Source organism: Muntiacus reevesi, chromosome X (genome assembly GCF_963930625.1).
Source record: "Muntiacus reevesi chromosome X, mMunRee1.1, whole genome shotgun sequence".
Classification (NCBI taxonomy): Eukaryota; Metazoa; Chordata; class Mammalia; order Artiodactyla; family Cervidae; genus Muntiacus; species Muntiacus reevesi.
This window is the reverse complement of record NC_089271.1, coordinates 121084421-121107144: the sequence shown is the minus strand read 5'-3', so window position 1 is coordinate 121107144 and position 22724 is coordinate 121084421. Positions and strand designations below refer to the sequence as shown.

Sequence of the window (22724 nt, the reverse complement as noted above, 5' to 3'; positions counted from 1 at the left end):
GGTGCTTAACTTGGCCTGGGCCTAGTGGGAGGAGGTTTTGTGTAGCTGGAAAGTAGCTAGATGGAATAAAGTTTAGTGGAGAGATGAGAGGGCTAAGAATTTGAGAGGGTAGTGATGCCAGTCTGTGCTTTGCACCTGAATCAAGCTAACGGTACCATGAACTGCTTTTATGAGATGCCTCAGCCTATGTAATTTAAACTCCAGATTCCTTCACTTGTAATTGTCTAGTTGAATGTCTAAGTTGGGTGTGTTAGATGAACTGAAACTTCTTCTTCAGGTGGGATGGGGATAAAACACTAAAGAAACTAGAGAACGTGAAGTGCACAGGTTGACATTTGAGTGAATCGCACACTTACCCCTACGGAAAGGCAGTAAAGAACACAATCATGGTCATCTATCACATAAAACAGGAGCCTTCATTTTGTGTCATTCCACTTGGTAGGGTTTTTCTCTATGTCTGTTTTGTTTGCTCTAAGTTGTGATCATACACTGACAGGTGCTCCTCACTCTTGTGCCTTGTTCTGATTTGTGTTTATTTTTAGCACCAGAAAAGTGCCACTGTAAGCCATGAGATGTCTGGTCTGAATTGGAAACCCTTTGTATATGGCGGCCTTGCCTCTATTGTTGCTGAGTTTGGTAAGAATGTGGAAACTGACATATCTGCTCCTTTAGGGTATAGATATGGTAATGTTATTTTTGGTTAAAAGTGGAGAAAAAGAAGCTTGCCCTATTTGTTTTAAAAACTGTTGTCTCATACATCAACATGGATCATCCAGAAACCAACACAATACTGTAATTATCCTTCAATTAAGAATAAGAAAAAAACTTATCTCAATGCTATCAAGTAATATTTTCTGGGAAAGTACTACTACTGCAAGTGACTTTAAGAAAAGTCAAACTTAGGACGCTGTTTTGGTGGTTTAATTATTTAATTTGCTAGGCTTATGAAGTATGCATGAAAATATAGAGGAGTTCAGTAAGATAGCAGTTTCTGCTATATTCTTATACTAATGGCCTTTCCTTTGTGCTAAGTTGTTCATAAATTTCTTAGTAAGTATTCAAACTCCTTTTTTTTCAAACCTCTTTCCCATTTTGGAAGAAAATTAACCAACAAGATTAAACCAGATTCTTCTTTTTGATTTTAATTTTGAAGTACTTTTTAGATTGTTTTTCATTTTCCAGATTCTCTTTCCTAAATTGTTTGTTAAGTGACCCCACTAGCTTTTCTTGACTTTCTTGTCTTGAACTTTGGTGTTATGATATCAGGGTCATCAGTGACCAGAGTTGCATAATCACTGTGTTAGTTTTAGACCTTGAAATAGTCCTTGAAACATTTTGCCAATATAATGACTACTTTGTCTGTGTTGATATAATAAGAGAAAGAAGTTTAGTTAAAGAAATTTTCCTGCTAAACTGTGCTGGTTAGTCCTGAATTACCCAAGGAACCAGATGAGTAGGCTATTTAGTCCTATTTAGGACTTTACTATTATCTTGCATAATGCTAGAAAACTGTTTCTTATAAACAGATAAAAGAAAAACCCACAAAACTTTGTAACAGTATTTAAGAGTATGTGGAGCAGCGACCCCATGCTTTCCTATATTCTTTGCAAAAATTTGCGGAGATTTTATGAGGGGGAAGTGGGGAGACGAGGTGGGAGGTGGGGCAGAAGGAAGAGACAGATAATTGCCAGATTGTATGTTAAGATGAAATTAAAACAACATGTAAGTTATTTTGCATTTATAGTGTGTTAGGACTGTGCTAAAGCAGTTTATTATATCAGTTTCAGTTATACTGTGGGTCAAATCCTGCTGCCTAGATATAGTACATTTCACTTTATCATATACAGCCCTTGTCCTCTGATAGTGATATTTTAGTGAAGATCTATGCCTTTTGTTTGCCTTATGTTTTAAAAATTACCATTGGCCTGAATTCATCCAAAATTTGACTATGACTCTCTGGGAAAACTTATAAATGAGTGTGTTACTTCATAGGAACTTTCCCTGTGGACCTGACCAAAACGCGACTTCAAGTTCAAGGCCAAAGTATTGATATGCGCTTCAAAGAGATAAAATACCGAGGAATGTTTCATGCCTTGTTCCGAATCTATAAAGAAGAAGGTGTATTGGCTCTGTATTCGGGGTGAGAATGGATTCTTTCCTGACATCATGAATAGAAATAATTTTTTGAGAAGCCGTGTAGTTCAGCATTCGATAGTTTGTGCCCTTTACATTCACCATTTCAACTTGTAATTCAGTATTTTTTTAACTTTTTGTTTTATATTGGAGTATAGCTGATTAACAGTGTTGTGATAGTACTAGGTGAACAGTGAAGGGGCTCAGCCATGCATATACATGTATCCATTTGCCCCCAAACTTCCATCCCATCCACGCTGCCACAAAATATAATTCAATATTGATGTGCCAATTTATATTTCACTTGCTTGTAAATCTTGAGCTTTGGATTTTGTGTTCATTTGGCTATAAGTAATACATTTTTAAAATAGATCTCTCAGTGTAGCCCTGGCTTTGTCCTGTTTTTCTGAGAGTCATCCATAGCCACCATGAATAGCAGAGCACCACTTGACAGTATATATTGCTGTGATATTCTTCCTGAGTTGCCAAATCATGACTTAAATTTTTTTTTCCTCTTTTAAGAAATACCATTCTGGCAGTTTAAACAGAAAATGAAGAATAAGAGAGAGGGAGACCTACCATTTTGGGGGGGAATCATCTGTTGATTATTCATAAGTTGGTGGCTTATTGTCCACTGTGTTGTTTAATCTGCTGCCAATTTACTAGTCCACTTCTGCATCTAGGGTCCCAGTTTATTGCTCTGGGAATGGATATCAATTTTATTATTAACTTATGTTGGACTTAATTTCAAAGATAATTTACTTGGGGAAAAAAAATCAAGAATTACATCCTGAAGCAAGTGAGTCATGGATCATGTGTTTTACCTTGTTCTTTCATCGGCACAGATAATCACAAGATATTTTTTTCAGATAGCAAGCAATAAAGCCAGAAATATGCATGTTTTGTCATCATTTTAAAATCTTAACTGTTTGAATTGCTGCTGTCTTTCTATTTATAACTGCTAAAGTTTAATTCTGCAATATGGAAGAATCTCAAAGGAGGTATGAGTGAGAATGTCTCCAGTTTATAAGCAGAACTTAAATAGAGTGAAATCTTGGCTCTGGTGTCTCCTGGATAAGATTAAAGTTGTATCTGCAACTGCTAGGAATTAATGTGGATTTTCAAAAAAAAATCTATGAAGCAGGTAATAGTGTATACTTCTGCATTACTGGATTCAATTTGCTAATATTTTGTTAAAGATTTTCGTATCTAAGTTCATGAGAGATACTGAGTTGTAGTTTTCCTTTTCTATACTGTTTTTTTCTGGTTTTGTTATCAGGGTAATACTAGCTACATAAAATAAGTTGAGAAGTGTTCCCTCTTCTGTTTTCTGGAAGAGATTGTGTAAGATTGGTGTTAATTTATTAAATGTTTGGTAGAATTCCCTAGTGAAATTATCTGGGCCTGGAGATTTCCTTTTTGGAAACTTTTAAATTATAAATAAAAATGTTTTAGATGTTATGAGATTCTTTGGATTATCTATTTCATATCGATTGAATTTTCATAGTTTGTGGTTCTCAGAGAATTAATCCATTTCTTCTAAGTTGTTGAATTTATAGCATAAGGGTGTTTATTGTTGTTGAGTCGCTAAATCATGTCCAACTCATTTGAAACCCCATGGACTATAGCCCGCTCGGCTCCTCTGTCCATGGGATTATCCAGGCAAGAATATTAGCCATTCCCTTCTCCTAAGGGACCTTCCCAACCCAGGGATCAAACCCAGGTCTCCTGCATTGCAGGTGGATTCTTTACAACTGGCCCACCATTCTTCTAATGACTGTAGGGTTGTAGTGCTAGTCCCCATGTCATTCCTGATATTGGTGACTTACTGTTTTTCTCCTGTTACTACCATGACCCTTACTAGAGGTTTATTAATTTTGTTGACTTTTTTCAGAATAACTTTTTGTTTCATTGATTTTTCTCTATTTTCCTGTTTTCAAATTTATTAATTTATGCCATTATTTACTTCCTTCTGCTTGCTTTGGGTTCATTTTGCTCTTCTTTTTTCTTGTTTCGTGAGGGTAGGAACTTAGATTATTGATTTTGAGACTCTCCCTCTTTTCTAATGTAAGCATTTTGTGCTATAAATTTCTCTCTCAGCACTGCTTTGGCTGCATCCCACATATTGTAAAAGGTTGAAATTTCATTTTCATTCAGTTTTATGTATTTAAAAAATACACCAATGTCACCCAAGGATTGTTTAGAAGTACCATTTAATTTCCAAGTGTTTGTGAGTTTTCCTTACCTTACTGATTTCCAGTTTAATTCCTTTATGGTGAGAGAACATACTGTATATAATATCAATTATTTTAAATTTTTTGAGGTTTGTTTTATGACCCAAATATGCTCTCTTGGTACATGTTCCATGGATACTTGAAAACAATGCATATTTTGCTGTTTTTATGGAACGAGGTGGGTGATGGAAGTGAATAGGCAGTCTAGATATGTATAATCTGCAAGTATACGATAAGGATAACTTTTTTTTCTTTCTTTCTCTTTGGCAGAATTGCTCCTGCTTTACTAAGACAAGCATCATATGGCACCATTAAAATTGGCATTTACCAGAGCTTGAAGAGATTATTTGTAGAACGTTTAGAAGGTCAGTGTAGACTCCTCATTCTCTTTTGAGATAACACTCAAAGGGATTGTTAAAATTGTGCTTAGTGAGAAGTGTTAATCACGGGGTGTCTGAGAATGGATAATAGTCATTGCAAGGTCAAACTAAGCTTGTACTGATTTGAGATTAATCCCACTATAGGTTTGAGGGATCTGCTCTTCAAGTTTGTCCCTTTTCCTGTCAAACAAAAAAAGGCTTCTGGTCATCACAGAGGGAACATGGAACAAACTTGTTGAGAAAATTAATGCTGTCCTCGTCTATAAGAGAACTTCAACTATAAGGAATCCTCTAGCTGTGGGTTTTAATAAGCTTTGGTTAGATAGAGTGGTTTTATATATACATAAAATATGGTCATCTTAACCCACATTCAGCATTACCATATGTCTATTTGCTGCTATAGCTTTTTCAGCTAAATACTGTACTAAAATGATTATTTTACTACAGGCCTGAGGCTGTTGCATAGTTGGGGACAGCTGGAGAGCTTTTCGGTTAGTAATGTCCTTTGAATTGCTTTATTTTCTAAATCAACTTTTTCTGAAGCCTCCTCTTTAAGGATCCTGAAGTATTCTAGTCCTGAAATAATTTCCTCTCACGTATTCTTCACTTGGGTTTACCTAGTTTCTCTTCGTAGGCTCTTCATGGTGAGGAGGCATGGTGAAGATTGAATTTTAGAATAATATACTCTGTGGTTTCTTTGTTCTTTTTTCTAGCTGAGAGAATTTAGTTCCAAATGACTAGTTTTTCACATTTAACTACAGAAATCTTCTGTAAATAAATAGATGCTAGTAGTTATCAAGGCCAATTAAAATTAGTATTTAGGAAATTTTTTTCTATTAGACATAAGATTTTATTTTTTAATATTTGGTTCTGAGTCTTTAGAATTGATAATTATCTAGAAAGAGACTTAAAATTTTTCCTTTAGATGTTTGAAGTGATTAAAGTGCTATTTGCCTTTCTGAATTTATATGGAATATTGGCAGTTATATAGAATAATAGGATATATTCCAGTGTATTTTAGAAATATTTTAAAATAATCTATGTTTTACAAATTTTTTGTTTCAGTACTCCTTTGGAACCTAGAAATATTTGAGTTTTTTTATTTTTATAAGCTTTGTAGTTCATTTCTACAGTCATTTCTTTGACCATGGTTCCCTTCCTCTGATAGCTCAGTACTCTCTTTTCAGAAGCTCTCTTCTCAGTGCCTCTTATAAGCAGACCTTTCCTTTTCTTGTTCCTTTTTACAGATGAAACTCTTTTAATTAATATGATATGTGGAGTAGTGTCAGGAGTGATATCTTCTGCTATAGCCAATCCCACCGATGTGCTGAAGGTAAGAGAAGTCTGGTTGCATTGGGTGTATTCAGTGTGAAGCAAAAAGAGCATGAGCTTTGTATCAGATTTGGTCACAAATCCCTACTGTGTCACTTGCCAACTGTAAAACCTTGGGCAGATCACTTAACTGCTTTAAGCCTCAGTTTTCTCATTTGTAAAATGAAGATAATTCAGTATATAATACATGAAGTTGTTAAGAATTAAAGATAATATGTGTAAACTATCATTACACATGGTAGGTAGTAGATGCTCAATAAATAGTAGTCAATTTATTATGATATATATTAATCCATTAGTCTTCAGACTATAGAGTATGCTAACCTTTAAACATTCTTTCCCAGGGCTATGCAATTTTAAGGGAATCAATTTCCAGATCCCTTACTTTCTTTATACCCTTCTCAAAAACCGATCTAAAAATGAACTCATGTTTATAACAACCCTTTCCCCACTTTAAAAGAGAAAGGCATATTCCCCCACCCATCCCAAATCTTAGTATGGTGTATCAACCTGTAGTGTAAGCTGGAATAGCAAGCAAAGGGATACACTGAAAGACAGTTTTAGAGAAACCTCCTTTAATGACTCATTGAGGTATCTTAAGTCTATGATGTTGATGTCTTTTCCTGTCTAATCCATATTTCTATTAAGGATGAGATTTAGCTTTAAAATTATATATTTTGGCTTATGTTGAGATATTCTGAATTCAGGACCAAAACATTAAAGTTTAGTGGTACTGAGTTTTTTGCAATATAATTGGATTTCTTTCAGTATTTCTCAGAACACAGAATGAAACATTTATTTAATTATATCAGTAATATCAATCCATATTTGATTTAATCTAATAATTGAATTTTATTTAATAGTATCACTCTATATCTTATATTTGAGATAGAGTGGTAAACATTTCCAACTTATTAACTCATTTAAACTTATGATAATTAAAATTACTAAATATATGATTAAAATGTATAAGAAGATCCCAAGTTTTAAAAAATTATTTTAGGGGAAATGTGAGGGGAAAAAAGTAAGAGAACATATACTTTATTTGAAACCACAGGTGGCCAGGTTAAGTGGAAAGGGCATCTGTTGTGATTCAGAGAGTTTTGAAAACCGAGAGAGTGACTTGAAAAACAGTACACATGAAAGAAACCAGTGGTGGTTGATGAAGAATCTATGAAAATGATATTTCTGGATTAAATTGAGAAAATTTTACCTACAGAATTTTTATATCACTTTAGAGTGTACAGACTAAGTACTTTTAAAGATAACTGACTGTATCCTAAAACTCTAAAATATTTGCCATGTAATTACACATGTTAGAAGATGCTTTTCAGATTCACTTCAGTTTCCTGTCCCTCTGACTTGTCTGGTACAGTTGCAACCACTGACCAATGCTACAGGCTGCCTTTTCCTTTCTATACTTAGGTAGGACTGAGCAGTGAGTGGTCCTGGGGAGTGGGGGACCAGGGTAGTGACAATCTTATTAGGAGTTATAGTCACTGTTGATCTGTTTAATCCTTTCACTTATCCTTGAACGGTTCTCTCTCTGAACTATGTGCTCCTTTCTTGCCTGTGTGCATGTAGTTCTCTTTTTGCCTGCAATGATTTTTCCCCCTTTCCTCATGAATTTGTCCTTTAAGACACCTCAGAAACAGGGTCAGGACTAGGACAACACAAGTGAGATACTCTGCTTGGGTGCAAAATGTAAGGATGTGCCAAAAAAAACCCTCAATAATCAAGAGAAATAACATTTTATGCAATCTTTTTTAAAAATTAAAATGAGTGTAAAAATTTCATGATGAAACAAAATAGCCATATTTTGTACAATCCATCTCACTTGCTTACGTTAAATCCTGCCCTATTGGATCCTGTCTTTAGTTACAATTTTGATGATTGGTTCATCGTAGGTTTTTGTACATTCATTTTGATTTTTAAGAATATTGCATTGAAATATCATTTATCTGAATTACTGAGGCTTTTTTACACCCTCCTGCTACATTCTGTGGCTGAGGAAAGTGCCACACTTACCTCGATGTCATCCCAACCCTGCTCAGGAACTACTTCCATAAAGAAGTCCTCTACTTACCGTAGGTTATTTATGGTTTCAGTTTGTCTTTGTGATAGTTTCTATTTCATTTTAATATGGTTTAGGTTTTATTTCTACACTCTTAGTAGTAGCAGTTGACTTTCCACATAAAAACATATGCCTGTACCATGACTTACCAAGAACATTTATTAAAACCTAGAGTTGTGCTTCATGAAAATCAGGCCTGCATTTGGTCCACTAGGATTTAGAGACTGACTACTATGATCTGTGTGTGCTCTCAGTGATCTTTCACATGGCCTGTCAATGCTATCTCCCTTTTCTTGTACCTCTCAGAGTCTACTTTGCAGAATACAGTGTCATGCTTTTTACAATAAAACTCAATGTAAGGTCTTGTGAGCATTAAATTATATTTTAAAACTCCCCCCCCTGCTTTTTACACCTCAATAAACAATGCATGTTCAATGTAGCAAAAAGTGGAAGGCAGGAAAAACACAAAAGAGAGAAATGCCCATTTGTGACTTCGTCACTTAAACTTAAGCTACCATCAACATTTGGTTGTGCATATGGTTATTTTTAAGTTTATGTATTTTTGATAAAAATGATATGCCATACATACTGCTTTGCAACCTGCTTTTTCTATCTAGCAGTTAATTGCTGACATTTTCAAATATCCACAAATATTATTCTACAATCAAATTTTATGGCTGCATACTATTCCATTAAATGGATGTTTCATACTTTATGCAGCTAATCCTTTGTTATTTTTGAACTTGTAAGTTGTTTCTAGTTTTTCACTAAACTAATCATAGTTTAAATGGATTCTTTTCTACCCTTTCTGAGTACTTGTTCTCTTTTTCCCCCAATTTTCTTCCAACTCCAGAAATGATGGACTTAGTATGAAAAATGTGAGACTGATGAAAATCATCTTTATAAAATATACTTTGACACAAATAATGCTTTCTATACATAGCTTAAGTCATTAGTTTCATCATAATAGCAGGCTGACTTTTTTTTGATAATTCCCAAATACTGTTTTCTTCATTTTAAATGAGTGAAACGTTTCATTTTGGTTCTCTGACAAAACAAAATGTGCCCCTCTTCTGATTTTAGATTCGAATGCAGGCTCAAGGAAGCTTGTTCCAAGGCAGCATGATTGGCAGCTTCATCGATATATACCAACAAGAAGGTACCCGGGGTTTGTGGAGGGTGAGTACTCTTGGTATTATTCTTTACACCTGGAATTTGTGAAGAAAACCTTTTATATAAAGGCATAAAATTGTGAATTGTCACCTTATACCATGCACTGTTTATAATTGCTTAATAACCCCCAAAAGATAAGAAGGTAAGAAGTTCCTTATCACCTTTGAAAGGACCAAAACTTATCAGTTGCCTTTCAGTTCAGTTCGGTCGTTCAGTCGTGTCCGACTCTTTGTGACCCCATGGACTGCAGCACCCCAGGCCTCCCTGTCCATCACCAACTCCCGGAGCTTACTCAAACTCATGTTCATTGAGTCAGTGGTGCCATCCAACCATTTCATCCTCCATTGTTCCTTTCTCATCCTGCCTTCAATCTTCCCAGCATCAGGGTATTTTTTAATGAGTCAGTTCCTCACATCAGGTGGCCAAAGCATTGGAGCTTCAGCACTAGCGCTTGCAGTGAATATTCAGGACTGATTTCCTTTAGGATTGACTAGTTTGATCTCCTTGCAGTCCAGGGGACTCTCAAAAGCCTTCTCCAATACCACAGTTCAAAAGCATCAATTCTTCGGCACTCAGCTTTCTTTATGGTTCAACTCTCACATCCATACATAACTATTGGAAAAACCATAGCTTTGATGATATGCACCTTTGTTGGCAAAGTAATGTCTCTGCTTTTAAAAAAAATGATTTATTTTTTAAGTGAAGGATAATTGTTTTACAGAATTTTGTTGTTTTCTGTTAAACCTCAACATGAATCAGCCATAGGTATACATATATCCCCTCCCTCTTGAACCTCAAGAGGAACCACAATATGATGGGCATATTGTGCCCATCTTTGTGTGAAATGTTCCCTTGGTACCTCTAATTTTCTTGAAGAGATCTGTAGTCATTCCCATTCTATTGTTTCTCTCAATTTCTTTGGATTGATCACTTTAACATTATAAAAGTTAAAAGATATACTATAAAATATTGAGGAAATATATGAAGAAGAAAAATATCCAGTAATCCCACTAGCTAGTAATGTCTGTGCTTTTTAATATGCTGTCTAGGTTGGTCATAGCTTTTCTTCCAAGGAGCAAGCGTTTTTTAATTTCATGGCTGCAGTTACCATCTGCATTGATTTTGGAGCCTAAGAAAATAAAATTTGTCATTGTTTTCATTGTTTCCCCATCTACTTGCCATGAACTGATGGGACCAGATGCCATCTGGTTTTTTGAATTAGTTTTTTGAATGTTGAGTTTTAAGCCAGCTTTTTCACTCTCCTCTTTCACTTTCATCAAGAGCCTCTTTAGTTCCTCTTCACTTTCTGCCGTAAGGGTGGTATCATCTGTATATCTGAGGTTATTGCTATTTCTCCTGGCAGTCTCGATTCCAGCTTTTGCTTCATCCAGCCTGGCATTTTGCATGATGTTCTCTGCATATAAGTTAAATAAGCAGAGTGACAATATACAGCCTTGATGTACTCCTTTCCCAATTTGGAACCAGTCTTGTGCTCCATGTTCAGTTCTAACTGTTGCTTCTTGACTTGCATACAGATTTCTCCAGAGGCAAGTGAGGTGAGCTGGTATTCCCATCTCTTGAAGAATTTGCCACAGCTTGTTGTGATCCACACAGTCAAAGGCTTTAGCATAGTCAATAAGCAGAAGCAGATGTTCTTCTGGAATTCTCATGCTTTTTCTATGATCCAGCACATGTTGGCAATTTGATCTCTGGTTCGTCTGCCTGTTTTAAATCCAGCTTGAACGTCTGTAAGTTCTTGGTTCATGTACTGTTGAAGCCTAGCTTGGAGAATTTTGAGCATTACTTTGCTAGCGTGTGAGATGAGTGCAGTTGTTTGGTAGTTTAAACGTTCTTTGGCATTGCCTTTCTTTGGAATTGAAATAAAGACTGACTTCTTCCAGTCCTGTGGCCACTGCTGAATTTTCCAAATTTGCTGACATATTGAGTGCAGCACTTTCACAGCATCATATTTTAGGATTTGAAATAGCTCAACTGGAATTCTATCACCTCCACTAGCTTTGTCTGTAGTGATGCTTCATAAGGCCCACTTGACTTTGGACTCCAGGATGTCTGGCTCTAGGTGAGTGAGCACACCATCGTGGTTATCTGGGGCATGAAGATCTTTTTTGTATAATTCTTCTGTGTATTCTTGCCACTTCTTAATATCTCCTGCTTCTGTTAGGTTCCTACCATTTCTGTCCTTTATTGAGCCCATCTTTGGGTATCTAATTTTCTTGAAGAGATCTCTGGTCATTCCCATTTTGTTGTTTTTCTCCATTTCTTTGGATTGGTCCCTTTAACATTATAAAAGTTAAAAGATATACTATAAAACATTGAGAAAATATATAAAGAAGAAAAATATCCAGTAATCCCACTAACTAGAAATATCACTGTTAACATTTTGTCATATTATCTTCCAGTCTTCTATGTGTACTTTGGGTTTTTATTTTTTTGTTCCTATAACTATGTATCCTATGTTAATCACTTAAGTTGGTAATATTAAATAAGGCTACTAGTAGTACAGAGTATAATGGGAAATTCATTAATAGGTTCTTAAAAGGGAGAGACTCATTTTTATTCTTTCTTTATAATTTTCCCTAACTGTGCTGCGCTGTGCTTAGTCGCTCAGTCATGTCTGACTCTTTGCAACCCCATGGTCTGTAGCCTTCCAGGCTCCTCTGTCCATGGGTATTCTCCAGGCAAGAATACTGGAGTGGGTTGCCATGCCTTCCCCCAGAGGATCTCCCCAACCCAGGGATCGAACCCACATCTCCTGCATTGAAGGCAGATTCTTTACCTTCTGGGCCACCAGGGAATGTCAAACATACAGAAAAGTTGAAAGAACACAGCAATTAACAGAACCTACACACCTGGATTAAATGACTCAAAGTTTAGTCATATTTGCTTTATCTACTTATGTGTATAGATATATACACATGCATATCCACACACACACACATACTCTTTGTTTTTGCTAAACTATTTGAAAGGAAGTTGCAGACATCTTAGTACTCCCCTAAGTACTTGGTTATGCATGTCCTAAGAATAAGGACATTCTCCTGCATAATGACAATAAAAGCTCCAATATTTTCGTCACCTGATGTGAAGAACTGACTCATTAGAAGGGCCCTGATGCTGGGAAAGATTGAAAGCAGGAAGAGAAGGGGATAACAGAAGATGAGATGGTTGGATAGCATCACTGACTCAATGGACATGAGTTTGAGCAAGCTCTGGGACATGGTGAAGGACAGGGAAGCCTTACATGCTGCAGTCCATGGGGTCGTAAAGAGTTGGACATGATTGAGTGACTGAACAACAACAAATTGTCACACCTCAGAAAATTAATAAGTCCCTAATACCTAATACCCAGTCCATATTCAGTTTTCTTATAAAATTTTTCTTGCATTTCCCCTGTATTTCTTGTATGCTGGAGGTTAGATCTGTTGGCTTGGTTAGATGCATGTGAAATGTTTTTGGTAAGAGAGCTTCATAGGTGACCCTGTATGTCATATTGCACCACAGCAAGAAGCACATAACATTAGGTTGTCCCCAAGTTAGTGATGCCAAGTTTGTTCACTTGTCCACCACCTCTTACCATAATAAAAGATAAGTTTTCCCCCCTTTGCAATTAGCAGGTCATGTTTATGGTAATATATCTTTTTTTTTCATTTATTTTTATTAGTTGGAGGCTAATTACTTTACAATATTGTAGTGGTTTTTGCCATACATTGACATGAATCAACCATGGATTTACATGTGTTCCCCATCCTGATCCCCCCTCCCACCTCCCTCCCCATCCCATCCCTCTGGGCCTTCTCAGTGCACCAGCCCTGAGCACTTGTCTCATGCATCCAACCTGGGCTGGTGATCTGTTTCACCCTTGATAGTATACTTGTTTCAATGCTGTTCTCTCAGAACATCCCACCCTCGCCTTCTCCCACAGAGTCCCAAAGTCTGTTCTGTACATCTGTGTCTCTTTTTTCTGTTTTGCATATAGGGTTATCATTACCATCTTTTAAAATTCCATATATATGCGTTAGTATGCTGTATTGGTCTTTATCTTTCTGGCTTACTTCACTCTGTATAATGGGCTCCAGTTCCATCCATCTCATTAGAACTGATTCAAATGAAATCTTTTTACTAGCTGAGTAATATTCCATAGTGTATATGTACCATAGCTTCCTTATCCATTCGTCTGCTGATGGGCATCTAGGTTGCTTCCATGTCCTGGCTATTATAAACAGTGCTGTAATATATCTAACAACAACATGCATATATTCTGTTACTCAATAACCTTTCATCAATGGCATCCATCAATGACACTTGAGGTTTGCTTTTTGATAAAAAGGCCCTTTGAGGTACCGTATCTTGATTAGTCTAATTTAAAACCAGGAAATGGAACTAACTAGAACTCTTTCACAAACTAATGCTAGGAGAAAGACAAAGACAGAGCAATAAATAGAATTGGAGATTTTGTCAGAGGGACATAACTACTTAATTTTTATTTAAAATAATCTTTTAATTGTAATAAAATATATATAACACAATTTTACATAGTTGTACAACTACATTATTTTTATGTAAAATAATCCTTTAATTGTAATAAAATACGTATAACACAATTTTACATAGTTGTACAACCAGTCTCCAGAATTCTTTTCATCCTGCAAAATTGGGACTCTATACCCATTAAACAAAAACATGCCATTTTCTCCTCCCCCAGCCCCTGGCCACCAGCCTTTTATTATCTCCCTATGAATTTGATGGTTCTGGGTACCTCGTGTAAGTGGAATCATACAGTATTTGTCTTTTTATTACTGGTTTATTTCATTTAGCGTAATGTCCTTAAGGTTCAACCATGTTGTCACATGGGTCAGAACTCCTTTTTTAAAGCTGAACAATACTCTATTACATACATACACTGCATTTTGTTAATCCATTCACCCATTGATGAACATTTAGTTTGTTTCTGTATTTTGGCTCTTGTGAATAATGCTGCTGTGAATATGGATATGCAGATACCTTTTCAAGACTGATTTTAATTCTTTGTGTATATACCCAAAAGTGGGACTGCTGTGGGTTGTATGATAATTCTGTTTAATTTTTTGAGGAATTGAAAATGGCTACTTTTACAATCCAGGCTATTTACATCATCCAGACATGTAAGGTAAAGAAGTGAAATACATTGGGTTATGTATTCTTTTGACTTCTCAGGTGCGCTAGTGGTAAAAAACCCACCTGCTAGTGTAAGAGACGTGGGTTCAATCCCTGGGTCAGGAAGATCCCCTGGAGGAGGAAATGGCAACCCACTCCAGTATTCTTGCCTGGAGAATCCCATGGACAGAGGAGCCTGGCAGGCTACAATCCAGGGGTCGCAAAGAGTCGGACATGACCGAGCAACTTAGCACATTCTTTTGACACAAACATGTATTATTTACATATTAAAATGCAGGAATCTTTTTTTTTCATTTCAACAGGGAAGTATGTTTACATTTTTCTTCAAACACAGGGCCCTTTTCGTCTGTATTTTATTTTCTTGCTTTGATTGTAATAACATGGGTACTGGAAACATTTCATTTTCACTGGAAGCATTTCCCTTTCTTCCTAACTCCATTGTTGGAAATAACAGCAGGAGTACAGTAAGAAAGTGACTGGCGCTTAGGTCAGGGTTGGAGAGATAGTGGAGTGGTGACTTGGAGAGCACTTGCCCTATTCATTGCTGCCATGTGCCATGGGAGTCCATGGTGCTTTCAAGAGAGGCTGAAAATCAGCATTCCTGTGTGAAGTATCCATTCCTGTGGTATTTTTTTTTTTTGGTGTTTTTTTTTTTTAATGTTGACAGCTAATTCAGCCTTCTAAGAAACACTGTGTAGGCCACGCAAAACATGTCTGTGACCAAAATTCACCCCTTGGGGCCATACTGTTCACCAAATTAGTCTTCTGGGACTACCTTCTAACAGAGTTGAGCAGGTGGAAGGGTCAGCGACGAAGGTACTGCTGGGCGAACCAGCCTGCTCAGCAGAATCAAGCATCCGATAATAGCACAGCTCCATCACGTCCACCTTATGAATTGCGTTTGGGAATTTAGAGAAGATTGAACTCTAATTTTAACAGGTATCCCAGAAAGCAGTTACTCCTCTTGGTATATTATTTTCAGTTTTTTATCAAATTATTTTAAATTTTATTTTTTGGCCATGTCACACAGCATGTGGGATCTTAGCTCCCCAACCAGGGATTGAACTCATGCCCCCTAGATTGGAAGGATGGAGTCATAACCACTGGACCAGCAGGGAAGTCCCTCCATTTTTTAAATGATATTTAAACAGTTATAAAAGTAAAATATTCCTTGTAAAAATTTTTACATAAATGTGTCATTTGTATATATACCTCTCCTCCTAAAGTTAGAATGCTCAGTCACTTCAGTCATGTCTGATGCTTTGCGACCCCATGGATTATAGCCCACCAGGCTCCCCTGTCCATGGGATTTCCCAGCCAAGAATACTGGAATGGGTTGCCATTTGCTACTCCAGGAGATCTTCCTGACCCAGGAATCGAACCTGCGTCTCGCATGTCTCCTACATTGGCAGGCAGATTCTTTACCCACTGAGCCACCTGGGAAGTCCAGTTAGAATAATGCTATCTCTTCCCTTCTTTAGCGTTATAAGCATTTTGTGGTGTTATTCTTATTCTTCAAAAACATGACTTTTTAATGCTCTAGTAACCCTGTGTTGTCATGTAAGCTGTGAGAGAAATAGTGTGCTTGTGACTGAAAAGCTGGTAGTGTTACTGCAGGAGGACTTGTAAGGAAGTATACTTTGTCTTGGCCTTCTCCCTGGCTATGTCATAACTTTTATGTGATCCTAGTGTATCCTTTGTGCACATTCTAAATTCTGTGAATTAAACTCAAAAGCTGTCCTCTCCCTACTGACTTTTGCTTCATGCTTTTATTTTTTAAATTATTTATTTATTTATTCTTGGCTTTGCTGGATCTTTGTTGCTGTGCGTGGACTTTCTCTAGCTGTGGCAAGCGGAAGCTACTCTTCGTTGCAGTGTGTGGGCTTTTCATTGTGGTGGATTCTCTTGTTGTGGAGCACGAACTCTAGGGTGGGCTCGATAGTTGTTGCTCCCAGGCTTAGTTACTGCTGGCCATGTGGGATCCTCCCGGACCAGGGATTGAACCTGTGTCCCCTGCATTGGCAGGTGGTTTTCCAACCACTGGACCACCAGGGAAGTCCAACATCTTTGTTGAGATAATTCACATATCATAAAATTTGCCATCTTTAAGTATATAATGTTTTTTGGATATCCACAGACTTGTATAGTCATCACCACCATCTAAATTTAGAATATCTCATCATCAGAGAAAAAAACGCTATACCTATTCATAGTCACTTCTCACAACTTCCAACCCTCCTAAACCTAGGCAACTACTAATCTGCTTTCTGTCTCTATAGATTTCCCAATTCTGGCAATTCGTGTAAATGTAATTATACAATATGTGGCATTTATGACTGGCTTCTTTAGATTAGCATACTATTCTAAATTTTTCAACTGTGTTTCAGCATTTATCAGTACTTCATTTCTGTTTATGGCTGAATAATAATTCTATTGTATGTACATACCACATTTTGTTTATCCTTTCATCAGTTAATAAGTATTTGTTTGTACTTTTGGGCTATTATGAATAATGATGTTATGAACATTTATGTACAAGTTTTTGCATAAATACATGTTTAATTCTCCTAGGTATATCTGGATGCAAAATTGATTGGTCATATAGTAATTCTATGTTTAACTTTTTCAGGAATTGACAAAGTGTTTATCACAGTGGCTGCTCTATATGGTATTCCCACCAGCAGTATATAATTGTATATCTTCTTTGGAAAAATGTCTATTTAGATCTTTTGCACATCTTTTTTTCATTTATTTTTATTAGTTGGAGGCTAATTACTTTTCAATATTGTAGTGGTTTTTCCCATACATTGACATGAATCAGCAATGGATTTACATGTGTTCCCCATCCTGATCCCCCCTCCCACCTCCCTCCCCATCCCATCCCTCTGGGTCTTCCCAGTGCACCAGCCCTGAGCACTTGTCTCATGCATCCAACCTGGGCTGGTAATCTGTTTCACACTTGATAATATACATGTTTCAGTGCTATTCTCTCAGATCATCCCACCCTCGCCTTCTCCCATAGAGTCCAAAAGTCTGTTCTGTACATCTATGTCTCTTTTTCTGTCTTGCATATAGGGTTATCGTTACCATCTTTTTAAATTCCATATATATGCATTAGTATACTGTATTGGTCTTTATCTTTCTGGCTTACTTCACTCTGTATAATGGGCTCCAGTTTCATCCATCTCATTAGAACTGATTCAAATGAATTCTTTTTAAGGACTGAGTAGTATTCCATAGTGTATATGTACCATAGCTTCCTTATCCATTCGTCTGCTGATGGGCATCTAGGTTGCTTCCATGTCCTGGCTATTATAAACAGTGCTGCGATGAACACTGGGGTGCACGTGTCTCTTTCAGTTCTGGTTTCCTCGGTGTGTATGCCCAGGAGTGGGATTGCTGGGTCAAATGGCAGTTCTATTTCCAGTTTTTTAAGGAATCTCCACACTGTTCTCCATAGAGGGTGTACTAGTTTGCATTCCCACCAACAGTGTAAGAGGGTTCCCTTTTCTTCACACCCTCTCCAGCATTTATTGCTTGTAGACTTTTGGATAGCAGCCATTCTGACTGGCGTGTAATGGTACCTCATTGTGGTTTTGATTTGCATTTCTCTGATAATGAGTGATGTTGAGCATCTTTTCATGTGTTTGTTAGCCATCTGTATGTCTTCTTTGGAGAAATGTCTGTTAATTCTTTGGCCCATTTTTTGATTGGGTCGTTTATTTTTCTGGAATTGAGCTGTAGGAGTTGCTTGTGTATATTTGAGATTAATCCTTTGTCGGTTTCTTCATTTGCTATTATTTTCTCCCATTCTGAAGGCTGTCTTTTCACCTTGCTTATAGTTTGATTTGTTGTGCAAAAGTTATTAAGTTTAATTAGGTCCCATTTGTTTATTTTTGCTTTTATTTCCAATATTCTGGGAGGTGGGTCATAGAGGATCTTGCTGTGATTTATGTCAGAGAGTGTTTTGCCTATGTTCTCCTCTAGGAGTTTTATAGTTTCTGGTCTTACGTTTAGATCTTTAATCCATTTTGAGTTTATTTTTGTGTATGGTGTTAGAAAGTGTTCTAGTTTCATTCTTTTACAAGTGGTTGACCAGTTTTCCCAGCACCACTTGTTAAAGAGGTTGTCTTTTTTCCATTGTATATTCTTGCCTCCTTTGTTGAAGATAAGGTGTCCATAGGTACGTGGATTTATCTCTGGGCTTTCTATTTTGTTCCATTGATCTATATTTCTGTCTTTGTCTTTTGCATTTTAAAAATTTTAAAAATTGGGTTGTTTGTCCTTTTATTGTCGAGTTGTAATGGTTCTTTATATATTTTGGATACTAGTCCATATATTAATATAATATATGCTTTGTACTAGTCCAGATATATGATTTGCAAATATTTTCTCCCATTGTGTGGGTTGTTGTTTTACTAATCACAAGAATGTTTAATTATGATGAAGTCCATTTATCTGTTTTTCTTTCATTGTTTGTGCTTTAGGTGTCATATCGATGATTTTATTTTTAGTATAGTAAGTGAATTGGGCATTTATAAGTGTTTCAGTATATACAATTGATGTGAAAGAGTGATCTTATGCTGCAGACTTGGATTTTTTTCTGCCAGTTTAAATTCCTGGCCTATTTTGTTCACCTTTTGACTTAACTCACTACCAATGTATTTCCGCAGTGTCTCATGTCACTTATGTTTTGTAGGGTGTTGTCCCAACTGCTCAGCGGGCTGCCATCGTTGTGGGAGTAGAGCTACCTGTGTATGATATTACGAAGAAGCACTTGATATTGTCAGGGCTGATGGGAGACACAATCTTAACTCACTTTGTGTAAGTCAGATAGGTTGCATTCATTCCATATTGTCAGTACTTCAAGCACAAAAAGCATCTTTCACTGAAGTCCTCATCTAGAATTGGTAATGAGTACATATGGCCTAAATACCTTTTTCTCTCTTATCACCAGAACTTCAAGCCTTCTGATAAACGTACAGAGATTCCAGATGCAATAGGCACTTTGGTACTTGGGAGCAGTGTCTAATTCCAGATGTCTGCAGTATTTGAATTTGTTCATATAGACTCTATACCTTTTAAACTCTTCTATTATTTGCTTTGATTAATTTTGGGTCAGAAAGCAAATTTTCTCAATGATAAAAAAAATAAAAGGGTGAAATTTTATGGGGCTTATGAAGCAAGATCACAGTTTTGGACTGAAATGTTGCTCATTTCATCTTACATTTTTTTCATCTTGCAACTTTTATGATATTTTACTACTCAAACTCCTTTTGCATATGCTGTTGTGACTTGAAAATTTTACATAACTAATAGATGATGCATAATACTTCCTGCTTAGGAAACTTGCTAGACTTACAAACTCTCTCTCTCTCTTTTTTTTTAAAGGCCATCTGAATTTTGGATTGAAAAGTGAAGGGGACAGCTTTTGACTAATGTTTCTTTAGTAAAGATTTCCTTTCTCTTTAGATTGTAATAAAAGAGCAAGTGCCAGGTTTTCTGTGATGTCTGACTCATTGTACATTTATGTTTGACCTAATTTCTGTTTACGCGGGCAGAGGTAGAAGTGGGGCAGTCTGTCTTCTTACAGTTTTTATCTTTAGTTCCAGCTTTACATGTGGCTTGGCTGGGGCTCTGGCTTCCAATCCAGTTGATGTGGTAAGAACTCGCATGATGAACCAGAGGGCAATTGTGGGACACGTGGACCTCTATAAGGGCACTTTGGATGGCATTTTAAAGGTATGCACATAGTGAACTTGGATTGTGTTTTTGATTTTCTTTGATGTCTCAGACCTTCTTGCAGTCCTTATTCTTAGTTGCTGCTCTGAAGATGGAAGAATCATTATGTCTATTTTTAGTAGCCTCTCAGAGTACTTGCCAGGTAGGAAAACTATCTCCTTGGTAATCTGCTGATGCTTAGTGGTCCTTGTTATTATTATTCCAGTTTGAATGCTTAAGACTTCAGGATACCTTATCAATAGCACCATGTAGGATTACTAATGAAAAGGACCTGATGTATTCCACATTTGCCCACTTCAGACAAGGCAGAGATGCTGTAATAGAAAATCTGATACTCGATTCTAGTTCAGTATTGTACTATTGTTCCCAGTTTGGCTTTGAAAGTTTCTGCTGTGTTATGTTTGTAGGAAGCTGAGAATCATACTGGTATTATGCATTATATAACCACTAGTAATAATACTTCTAAAAAAGCAAATTTGGAGCTAAAATATGATACTATCATATGGTTTCTCTGCTGTTATCAGTTCAGTTAACTATTATCTATCAGATACCATTTTATTTTATTAATATTTTATTTTTTAATTAGTTATTGGTTGTGCTGGGTCTTCATCCTCCTGGATCAGGGATCGGACCCATGTCCCCTGTATTGGCAGGCAGATTCTTATTCACTACCGCCAGGGATGTCCCCAGGCACCATTTTAGTAGAAACAGAGAAATTACAGTGTACTGCAGGTATACAAACAGATAATCAACACATCTTGTTAAGTGATAAACTCAGGGCTCTATGGAAGGAAATTTTAGTCCAGTTTGGAAATTTGGGATAGGTTTCCTGTAGATGGAAGAATACTGAATATAATAAATCACATCTGTTGAGTGCTTCATCAGGGACTGTTCTAACGAGACTTACATGTATTCATTTATTTAATCCTCACAATTACAGCACACTGAAGCACTAAGAGGTTAATTAACCTGCCCAGGGTTTCACAGCTAGTAGGTGGGAGAGCTGGGATTTCAACTCAGACCATTGGTTTCAAACCAGCATTTTTAACTACACTGTGGTGCCTTCCCTGTGTTGGTGGCTGAGGGTTAGTTAAGTTATAAAGGATATTAAATGCTATGTTGAAATGCTTGGGCTTATTTTTTTTAGTTGATGAGGAGCTGTTGAAAGATTTAATCAGGTCAGATTTATGTTTTAAATAGATCATGCTGGCTTTGTGGAGAGTGGATCTAAGACAGTGGTTCTCAATCTTAAGTGCACATTGGAATCACCTGGGGAATGTTCTCAGCTTCTGTGCTCACCTTAGACCATTGACATAAGAATAGGGGTCCCCACCCTCTGGGGTCTAATGCCTGATGATCTTAAATGGAGCTGATGTAATAGTAATGGAAATAAAGTGCACAACAAATGTAATACGCTTGAATTATCTCAAAACTATCTTGCTCTCCCAGTCCATGGGAAAATTTTCTTCTACAAAACTGATCTCTGGTGCCAAAAAGGACCACTGCTCAGAATGTCTGGAGTAGGAGCCAGGTTGTCAGGATTTTCAAAACTCCTCAGGTGATTGCAATGTTCACCCAAGGTTGAAAACCTTAAAACCAAGGGAATAAGCCTGAAAACTTTAACATGTATCTGTACCACCTGGAGGGCTTGTTAAAATGCAGATGGCTAGGCCCCATCACCAGACTGTGATTCAGTAAGTTTGGAGTAGGACCTGAGAATTTGCATTTCTAACCAATTCCCAGGCAATACTGATGCTGCTAGTTTGGGACAACACTTAGAGAACTGCTGACCTAGGGATAGGGAAACTTAGTGGGAGGCTCTTAGAGTGGCCTGAGCAAGAGGTGATGAGAGACTGAATTTGGCATGAACAGTAGGGATAGAGCTGAGAATAATTTAATTGATAAAGTCAACAGGATTTGGTTGACTTGTTGTGGAGAGGTGGGAGAGAAAGAAGGTGTCAGAGATAACTTGCCAGTTTTTGGTTTGGGTGACCATGTGGTGACTTTTATTGACAGAGACATTACAGGAAAAGGAGCAGGTTTTGTGGGGGACATCACGGTTCTGTCATACTTAGTTTGAGGTGCGTGGGGAATACCCAGTGAATATATTTGGATATCCTAGTCTTAACTTGGAGGTTCAGGGGTGGAGGTAAGAACTTGAGGAAACAGTAGTGTACAGGTGTTATATAACTGTGGAGGGGGAGACCAAGGAGAACAGGAAGAAGAGTTCACAAGTTTGTTGCTTTCGTCACACACTGGAGTATTGTAATGCTCCTTCCATTGCTAGTGATTCACAGAAGCAATGATTCTCATACTCTGAAGAGTAGAGTTTTGCAAAAGCCCTCCTTTCTATTTCTAACATGCTCACCCTTCCACTTGATAATCACTGGTATAGAGAGAAGAGTAGGGCCAAAGAAAGAACTCCCAATTTTTAAGGGCTTGACCGATGAGGAACTCAGGAAAGACACCAAAAGATAACAG

At 37.0% G+C, this 22724-nt stretch overlaps 1 protein-coding gene across 4 annotated transcripts in view; it reads left to right on the top strand.

The window, feature by feature from the left end:
* SLC25A14 (solute carrier family 25 member 14) overlaps positions 1–22724 on the top strand; it is a 34643-nt gene that overhangs the window by 4790 nt on the left and 7129 nt on the right. For all 4 annotated transcript variants that reach the window (XM_065915158.1, XM_065915159.1, XM_065915156.1 and 1 more), the window contains 7 exons: positions 543–636; positions 1993–2140; positions 4638–4732; positions 5995–6080; positions 9237–9332; positions 19201–19325; positions 20108–20243. In XM_065915158.1, the coding sequence (XP_065771230.1) occupies positions 573–636; positions 1993–2140; positions 4638–4732; positions 5995–6080; positions 9237–9332; positions 19201–19325; positions 20108–20243 (750 nt within the window). In that variant the 5' untranslated portion in view covers positions 543–572. The remainder of the gene's footprint in view (positions 1–542; positions 637–1992; positions 2141–4637; positions 4733–5994; positions 6081–9236; positions 9333–19200; positions 19326–20107; positions 20244–22724) is intronic.